Consider the following 9,748-nt stretch of genomic DNA (forward strand, 5'->3'; position numbering starts at 1 on the left):
ATGAAATAAGAATGTGGCGACGATGACCCAGATCCGGCGTAATGATGTCATCACGCCGGATCTGGGTCAGCGCCGGCGCCGCCACACGCTCGCCCCATGATACTGTCGTGAACGCACAAGTGACGCAGTAGAGACGAAAATGTGGAATAAAGTCGTTATTTTTGTTTGCGCAAAAAAGTATTCTCGTAGCTTCGTAACTTTACAGTTGAACCACTGATGTCACACGGACTACTTTGTCGATCATCTCGGTACTTTTCTGGACCTTGAATGTGGTAGTTACCTTGCTGTCTATGGGAGGGTCAGAGAGCCCTCAGAATTCATCAAAAATATCTTAAATTGTGTTCCGAAGATGAACGAAGGTCTTACGGGTTTGGAACAACACGAGGGTGAGTAATTAATGACAGAATTTTCATTTTTGGGTGAACTAACCCTTCAATATGTTTAATATGTGACTGTTGTTCTTGTTCTCATAGAATTTGCACCATCCTGGCATTGTAAACCTGGAGTGTATGTTTGAGACTCCAGAAAGAGTCTTTGTTGTCATGGAGAAACTCCATGGAGACATGCTGGAGATGATCTTGTCCAGTGAGAAGAGCAAACTTCCAGAGCGCATCACCAAGTTTTTGGTCACACAGGTTTGCAAAACTTTGTCTCCTCTTATCCTTTCAAATCCATTTTGGTATCCATCTTATGTATTCTGAAGTGCAATTTGTTTCGATGAGGCAGTAGTCTGGATCTCATCTAGAGCTAAATTAGGCCCCGTCCACACGGAGACGCGTTTAGCTGTATACGCGTAAATTTTGTATCATATAGGCGTTTCGTCCTGACGGATCCGGCGTTTTGGGAGAGCGAAACTAATATTTTTTGAAACCGGGTCCCAGAGTGGATAAATCTGAAAACGCCACCCTTGTGTTTTCGTGTGGACAGCGAATCCGTATATTTTCTGAAACGATGACATGATCAGCCCATGTCTCGCCCTTAGTCAGACACCGCTACGTCACGTAACAGCAACAAAAACATGAACAAACACTGAACGATTGTCTTTTTATTAACTAACATTAACACAGATTAATAAATGTATTGTTCCATGTTCGTTTGTATACCGCGCGCAAGGTTTATGCGCATAGTCCAAGTCTTCTTCTCCATTTGTAGTGTATCTCTGTGGCAGAATTACAGTGCCACATACTGGTCTGGCATGTATACTACATCGATTTGTGTCGGTTTCGTGGTTTTGTGTGGATGCAGATATTTCTTGAGACGAGGGGAAAAAAAAGATCGGATAGGGAAAGCTCTGGCTTCGTGTGGACATAGCCTTAGAGCGGTGAGTCTGTGGCTTGATTAGAGCAGTGGGGCCCCTGGGGGCCTCGGGAGCTCATCCATTAGCCATGGATCTGAAGCCACAGAGCTGCTGTTATGTGGCAAAGATGTTTCTGTCTGCGGTGTTAGATGATTGTGATTGCATCCACGTATGTTCTCGACATGTAGCCCAATGCCCGCTGTCAGTGGTGTTGGTCTCACTGCCCAACTATCTTCCTATCAGACCAAGCATTCATACAATACTGTTCAAAAGTTTGGGGTCAGTAATATTTTTTTATGTTTTGCAAGAAGTCTCTTGTACTCACCAAGTTTCCATTTATTTGATCAAAACTGCTATAAAAAGACTAACATGATTACATTTCTTCAAACGGTTATTTTAAATTGTAATTTATTCCAGATGTCAAAGCTGAATTTTCAGCATCATTACACTCCAGTCCTTGATCCTTGATCACATGATCCTTCAGAATCATTATAATATGCTGATTTGCTGCTCAAGAAACATTCCTGATTAACAGTTGTGCTGCTTCATATTTGTGTAGAAACGGTGATACTTTTTTCAGGATTAAAAAAAAAAAATGTTACTGATCCCAAACATTAGAACAATAATATGTGACCCTGGACCACAAAACCAGTAATAAGGGGCAATTTTTTGAAATTGAGATTTATACAACATCTGAAAGCTGAATAAATAAGCTTTCCATTGATGTATGTTTTTTTTAGGATAGGACAATATTTGGCCGAGATACAACTATTTGAAAATCTGGAATCTGAGGGTGCAAAAAAATCAAAATACTGAAAAAATCACCTTTAAAGTTGTCCAAATTAAGTTCTTAGCAATGCATATTACTAATCAAAAATTAAGTTTTAATATATTTATGGTAGGAAATGTACAAAATATCTTCATTGAACATGATCTTTACTTAATATCCTAATGATTTTTGGCATAAAAGAAAAATCGATAATTTTGACCCATACAATGTTTTTTTGGCTATTGCTAAAAATATACCCAAGCGACTTGAGACTGGTTTTGTGGTCCAGGGTCACATATATGTAATGTAATATGAGATTGGATAAGGTTTTATTAAACTAACCTTTTACTAGCACAGTATTCCTCTTAAATACATTACTATTTTACTGGTATCAAACTACAATATCAGTCCAGAAAGCTTGTTTGCTGTCATATGAAATCGTTAGCTGCTCAACTAGAATATTTCAAATTGGGGAGAAATCACATTCTTCCATTTATCCGATCAGACAAAGTTGATGATAATTAGAAACAAATTAAAGGGATAGTTCACCCAAAAATGAAAGTTACCCTATGTTGTATGACTTTCTTCTTTCAGACGAATACAATCAGCGTTATATTAAAAAAAATATATATATATAAAAATATATGACTGCAGACAGGTGTAAGCCAAGGAAGGATTCTGGGACATGGAGTCCAGAGCTGGCGACTCTCCAGGGGGTTAATAAAGGAAAATATCCATATTTAAAACTTTATAAACCGCAATCTCCAGCTTCCGCTAACTGTCGTACGCTCATTCGTCTCTCGCATTCACTAGAGAGTTGGCGTTCCAGCGGATGATGTAAGTGTAGTGTAAGCTCTGGTGAGAAGTGACGAACGCGTAAGTGCAGAGGAGAGAGAAAAACAAAACACCAGTTACGAATTAGAAGTACAAAACAAGGATTTGTAAAATAAAATGTCAGAGAATTTCCACTCGTGAACGCACGTACGGCAGTACAGACAGACAGACAGGCCTTTATTAACCCCCTGGAGCCTATGGAGTACTTTTTATGATGGATGGATGCACTTTATTGGACTTCTTTTGGACTATTGAATCTCAACACCCATTCACTGCCATTATAAAGCTTGGAAGAGCCAGAACATTTGTTAATATAACTCCGACTGTATTCGTCTGAAAGAAGAAAGTCATATACACCTGGGATGGCTTGGTGGTGAGTAAATCATGGGGTAATTTAAATTTTTGGGTGAACTATCCCTTTAAGGGTTTTACTTTTAACTTTAGAAGTGGATATTACATTGGTGGCCATTCAAAGCGTTAAAAAGACCATCCAGTTGATACCTGCATGCCAATAAGTGACTACTTTACTGTGATAGATCCTTGTGGCTTTGCGACATCTCCATTTCAAGAACATTGTTCACTGTGACCTGAAGCCAGAAAATGTGCTGTTGGCATCTGCGGAGCCGTTTCCTCAGGTAAAAAAACAGTGAATTAAACACTTCATTCTTGAAAAATCACCATAATCTAAGCACCAGGTTTCCCAGACTGGCTTTGCGAACTGCAAGAGGTTATTGAGTTGAAAGCTGATAATTAATTAAATAAAAAAAAATGTAAAATTACAATAAATACATCATTTTAAAATAAAAAGCATTTAAAATATAACACAAGAAAAGAATGAAATAATTTAGATGTTTATTTGTAACCATTAACCAACATCATAGAACTGTGAATGTGTTGATAAATTACTGGAATATTATCTTAAATTCTCAGGAGGTCCTTCAAGTAAATACTTAAACAGGTTCAGCTGACAAAAATGTTTGAAATCCCTGTGATAAAACATGACCAAACTAGACCACTTGCTCAGTGAGATCACTCTCTTGGTCCAGGTAAAGTTGTGCGACTTTGGGTTTGCTCGGATCATCGGGGAAAAATCTTTCCGGCGTTCAGTGGTGGGCACACCAGCATATCTGGCCCCAGAGGTGCTGCGCAGTAAAGGCTACAACCGTTCCCTGGACATGTGGTCAGTTGGAGTCATTATCTATGTCAGTCTGAGTGGCACCTTCCCCTTTAATGAGGACGAGGACATTAACGACCAAATCCAGAACGCAGCGTTCATGTACCCATCAACACCCTGGAAAGAGATCTCTGCAGAAGGTAATTAGCCGCACTTTACTGATGTCAAGCTACTTTCTAAAGAATGAACCTGTTTTCTCAGCACCTCCATGTTTTGTTTTTTTTACAGAGTAGGTGCAGTTACTGAGAAAACCAAAGATAAACTGGTTTTGTACATTTTCAGAAGAAATAGGCAATAATGCATTACTTTGTTTTACAAACGACTGAGGATGAGGTGTTCATTTGTAATCATCTGTACTGTAGTGTGTAATTTCTATCTTTTGCTTTAGAAGAAAGAGGGAGATGTCTAGATGTCTGTCTTGTCAGACAGCGAGCAGACTGTCCACCCCCATGTCTGTTTAGAATAGTTCTTTCCGCCCAAGACCTGAAAGATTATACCAGCCTCTCCCAATTTCAGTCTGTAACACTCCTCTACAACACTATAAATGCCATTTCTCTGTCTCTACATTTCACATCATTACATGTTTAGTTTTATAGTTTGGTTTATTTTTGTGGCGCAATTATACTCAAATCCATCATTACAGTAGTTTAATTTATTGTTGAAGCTTACAGCTCTATACTTGTTTTAATTTTATTTTACTACAGTACCATTCGAAATATGGGGGGGGGGTTGATAATATGATAATAATAAGAAATGTTTCTTGTTAATGTTACTGAACTTTCAGCTTTGCCATCCATCACAGGAATAAATAGCATTTTCTATTTTAAATGCATAAAAAAAAAATATTTTAAATTATAGCAATATTAATCACAATGTTACTGTTACTATATTTTTTGATCAAGTAAATGCAGTCTTGATGAGAATAAGAGACTTTTTTCAAAACCAACCCCATACTTTTGAATGGTAGGGTTTGCTAATAGCTCTGTGCTTAATAGATTGCAGAAACATTTATACAGTTAATCATCCTTCAGGATGTTTCCAAAAAGCAGTTGTCATAGAATAGACTTCAAGTGCATTTAAATAAAAATATAAATTCATGATGCTTACATTACATTAAATTCTTCCTCTTCCTCTCTGAGACGAAGCTCCTTACTGAGATTTGAGCATTGCTGACAGTTATCACTGTCATTATCTCTGGAAGCTCGCAACTAAACCCTTTAATAAATTTGTGAAATTGACATTGCAAATGCACATTAGATGATCTAATAAAGGATTATTTAAATGTAATTGATTTCCCTGCACAAAATAATAAAACTATTTATTTTTGTAGTTTGTACTTAAACTACTGTAACTTACAAAAAAATACAAAAAAAAGTATTCCTCAAGTTCATTTTATTAGGGCCTTTATGATTTCTGTGATGCAGAAAACACAGACGGAATCAAAGAATCCAGTAATAAAAATGGAATTTACTGTATAACGCAGAATGCCACAGAATTTGCCAGATTTTGGATGGATAAATCAAAAGTAGGTTGATAAACTTAAATCAAAACTCAATATAGATTAGTGTCTGTGAATATTAAGCTGCAAAAATACTATTTAAATATGGATCCTGTATGTTTTGCGTGTCTTGGTGTGAATGAATGGTTAAGGTGCGCGTGATGCTCGCTGTGTTTTCAGCCTCCAACTCAATATATGAGTACATGAACACAAACATAATCTCTAGAACTGCTCTGAGAGTCATTTCATGAGCATTTTACTTTTTCTTTTGAGAAAAACTATCGCATATCATATACAAAAAGAAATTTAAAGGTCTTCACAGCAACCTGTCAAAGTTCGGCTTAACTTGTAGAAACTGACAGAAATACATTACTTCATGTAATGATAGTACTACTATTACTAATAAAATTATTATTAAACCATAATTTTTAAGGAATATTTACCAGAAAAAATGATTTACCAGAATTTATTTACCTGAAAAACGTAAATACACAACACAGTATTTCTGGAAAAAAAAGAAGAAATGAAATAAAATAAAATAATAATAAATTATTTTGTATAAAATCAATTAATTAGAGATGCTTTTGATTATTAAAATGTAATGAAACTATTAAAATGGAGTCCAAAATATAGTAAAAATAAAACTGAATTTGAGAAAAATTTCATAGGGCCTTAAAAATTAAATTTTTGTTAAACTTTTAATAAATTGCTGTTAAATATTGTAAGTTTCATGATTTCAATTAATTAGGCATGCTTTTTGATTAATAACATTTAATTTAACCATTAAAACAGAGTATAGAAAAATTAAGATGAAAAAAAAATTTTTTTGGAAAAAAGAAAATAACACGGATTTCAAAGAGCCCTGTTTTATGAAGTAAACTTGAAATTCAATCATTTTTTCCCCTAAGTATACATTAAGTATACTAAAAAAACACTCCAGTATTCCAATAATTGGGACTAAATTGGCCCACTTTTTTTAGTGTAGTGTAGTGTAATTTCAGTGTAACAAAAGTAAACTGGTTTACATTTAAGTTTACATAAGTTTTTCTTTTGTGTTGCTGTGACTCTACTCTGAACCGTACTACAAATGAACTTATAGGTATACTATCAGTTATATACCTCTAGCCCACTTTCTAGTTTATGGAAGTACACTTTGAATTATACTCAGTAAACTACTAATTATTGGGTTAATAGCATTGTGTACAAAAACAATCAGATTCACTTCCACCAATGTACTATTTTCTCTAAGCTGTTTATAAGCCATTCATTCCTTAAAAGCTAGTTATAAGCTATTTAACCCCAAAGCTGATTTGTTACTACAAACCTGAAGATGTAAGTTTATCAGTTAAGCTTCACTATAAAAAAGTATAATGTTGTTAGCTACACTATAAAAATGGCAAACACAAATACAAGCCAAGTATACCTAGAACACTTAACCCTAGAAAATCCTACTGTATCATGTTCGATACAGTGATATTTCAAGATGATCACTTACTGACCTGAAGCAAGCTAGGCTTCATTATCCATGCATATTTTTTTTCTTTTTTTTTTTTCTTCAAAAAAATCATGTTGAAATGTTCATCAAATCTGATCATCAGGCTTTTAAGGAACATTTATTTGTTCATCTCTCAATCATCATTTTACTGCATAGCATTATATGTTTTGATCATAATACTAAGCATTTACATATCATCTTACGAAGACATATTATTGGAGATACTCAAGATATTCAACAAAAAACACATTTGCAAGCTATATATATTTATTTCTGTCATGACAACTCTCGGAGGCATTGGCATGGTAATGTACATGACAATGTTAATGTATTTGGTCTTGGCGGAATAGATCTGCTACGCTGCTGCTGCTATACAGGTAGATCTATACAGGTGGAGCTGGGGAAGGTGGAGGGTTTCTGAATCAAGCTGCACTGCTACGGCAAGCACTAGTCATATATTTGAATGTTGAGCAGCGAGCTCATTGGCTACCGATACAGGAGAGAACCAATCAGCTGTGCCATATGATAATGATGTCATTAGGTGAGATTGAGTTAGCCCTATAGGACTGTGCCATCTAGAGTTTCATGCCAGAACTCTGTGTGTATATATATATATATATATATATATATATAGTCGAAAGATTGTGAAACTATTTGCAAAAATTCAGACTATTATTTCATGTGTATAGGCCATATATTTCACTATATCTGTCAGCATATGCCAAGTATTGTTTACTCATTTTCTAATAATTTTCTTAAAGGAATTATGAGAAAGCAAATGTATGTACTGTCAGAGATGTACACATAAGGTACACTAGAAGTATACTCTCTTATTTTTCGGTTAAAACAAGTACACCAACAGTACATTTGAATAAACTTTTTTTGTAAGGGAACAGATTGCTCTTTTTGGAAATGTGGCCCAGATCATGTTTTAACCAGTCTAACTATGTCCACAATCTCCAAATTAACTCTATAGCTACAGATCTGATCAACAACCTTCTCCAAGTCAAGATGAGGAAACGTTACAGTGTGGATAAGACCCTCAGTCATCCGTGGCTACAGGTAAGGAGCCTAGAAACCTGTAAAATGGCTTCTCAGAACGTTTTAGAGCTTTATACCTCAACTTGTTCATGTCTGCACTGTCCCAGGACTACCAGACGTGGCTCGATCTGCGAGAGTTTGAGACGCGCCGAAGGGAACGCTACATTACTCACGAGAGCGACGATGCACGCTGGGAAAAGTACGCTTACGAGCACAGTCTGGTGTATCCGAAGCACTTCATCATGGCTCCAAACCTCGATGATATGGACGAGGATCCCTAGTGGCCATAGGAGCCGAACTGAAAACGAGGTCAGTTGAAGGCAGCAACCTGTTAATGGTCTGTTGCTATGGAGATTGAAACACATCAGCAATCTGAAGCAGTCTTTGAGGGGAGCAGACTACTCTCTGGATGTCAACAAGAGTCATGGAAACTGCGGATCCACACTGCTAATGAAGATGAAGGCTGTTTTAGAGTTTGGAAATGTTCGATGGGAGTGCATTCAGGAGTCTTAATGACTGTTCTTTTCCAAACGGTGCTGTTAAGTTTGTTTCTTACTCGCGTTACTATAGAAACTCACGTTACAATAATATAAAGGTTAGTAATAGATGTGAATGAAGTAAAACAAAACATACTGGGGAGAGCGATGCAGTCGTTTATATTAGTGTTCACAGCCTTTTATTTCGAAAGCATCAAACTGGAACATGCGTTTTTTAATTCCTATTCTTCTATGATATTCTAATAACAAAAGGGTCGTTTTTTTGTTTTTTGCACTAAACAATACAACCACTGCAGCTGGTACAATTAAGTGGATCATGTGAGGTAACCGCACACCATTCTTCAAGAATCCAGAAGATCGCGTTTGTGTCGTCAGATGAAAGAACTGCACTTAAGCATGTTTGAACTCTGAATTGAATCTGCCAGACGGAATGGGAGATATTATCCTCAGCGGACCAAAGACATTCACGTCTATCGTGACTCTTGTTCTTACGTTGTTTTAGAGCTGTTGTCCTCAGAGCCATTCTGTTTATTTATTCCTCATACTGCGATTTTAAAATCTAATATCAGCTAAGCAGTGCAGAAAGATGTGTTGGTCAAAAGCCTACTGTGAGAAAGCTTTATGACTTATTAGCAAAGCTCTTTTTAATACAAAAAAAGTAATGTATTGAAAATAACTGCTAACAACTTTTATTAGAAAAGATGAACAGTGTTAAAAAAATTTTTATGTGGTATGTATTGTCCTGAAGAATGAACCATTCTATGAATCCCAGAACTGGAAAATCTGAAACATATATATATTTTTGGCAATGGACTTTTTGTTGTTGTAAATACCACCTAAAACATTCAAATTAAGCTGGATAAATTGTATTTCTGAATGTAGGTAGTACATTGTACAGGTCAATCCCTCTACACACACACACACACACACACACACTTGACCTCTTTAGTTGGACACACAGACACCCCAGTGAAAATGAACAGATATCAGGGTAAAAGAAGCCATTTTCAAGTAGTTTATTTTCATTGTCCATGAAATGAAAACTGTTATGTACACATTGAAATATGGGAGAACAGGACTGAGGATTCCTCTAAATCATTACATCTTCATTACTATGTTGCCGCTGGATTGGCAAGTGTCAGT

General features: G+C 36.1%; 1 protein-coding gene and 1 long non-coding RNA gene across 2 annotated transcripts in view; one reads left to right on the plus strand and one right to left on the minus strand.

Annotated features, from left to right (window-relative positions):
* Positions 1–9,261, plus strand: part of prkd3 (protein kinase D3) — a 94,051-nt gene extending 84,790 nt beyond the window's left edge. The window contains exons 15-19 of the mRNA XM_016445184.1: positions 474–635; positions 3,437–3,535; positions 3,947–4,214; positions 8,044–8,129; positions 8,216–9,261. Of these exons, the coding sequence (XP_016300670.1) occupies positions 474–635; positions 3,437–3,535; positions 3,947–4,214; positions 8,044–8,129; positions 8,216–8,389 (789 nt within the window). The 3' untranslated portion in view covers positions 8,390–9,261. The remainder of the gene's footprint in view (positions 1–473; positions 636–3,436; positions 3,536–3,946; positions 4,215–8,043; positions 8,130–8,215) is intronic.
* On the minus strand, positions 270–9,329 carry LOC107657159 (uncharacterized). Its single transcript, XR_001630646.1, has 3 exons — positions 9,257–9,329; positions 4,609–4,612; positions 270–280 (listed from the first exon to the last, which is right to left on the minus strand). It is a non-coding gene; the product is annotated as an uncharacterized LOC107657159 (long non-coding RNA).
* Between the last annotated feature and the right edge of the window lie 419 nt (positions 9,330–9,748).

This window comes from Sinocyclocheilus anshuiensis, unplaced genomic scaffold (assembly GCF_001515605.1).
Source record: "Sinocyclocheilus anshuiensis isolate Anshui unplaced genomic scaffold, SAMN03320099.WGS_v1.1 scaffold1891, whole genome shotgun sequence".
NCBI lineage: Eukaryota > Metazoa > Chordata > Actinopteri > Cypriniformes > Cyprinidae > Sinocyclocheilus > Sinocyclocheilus anshuiensis.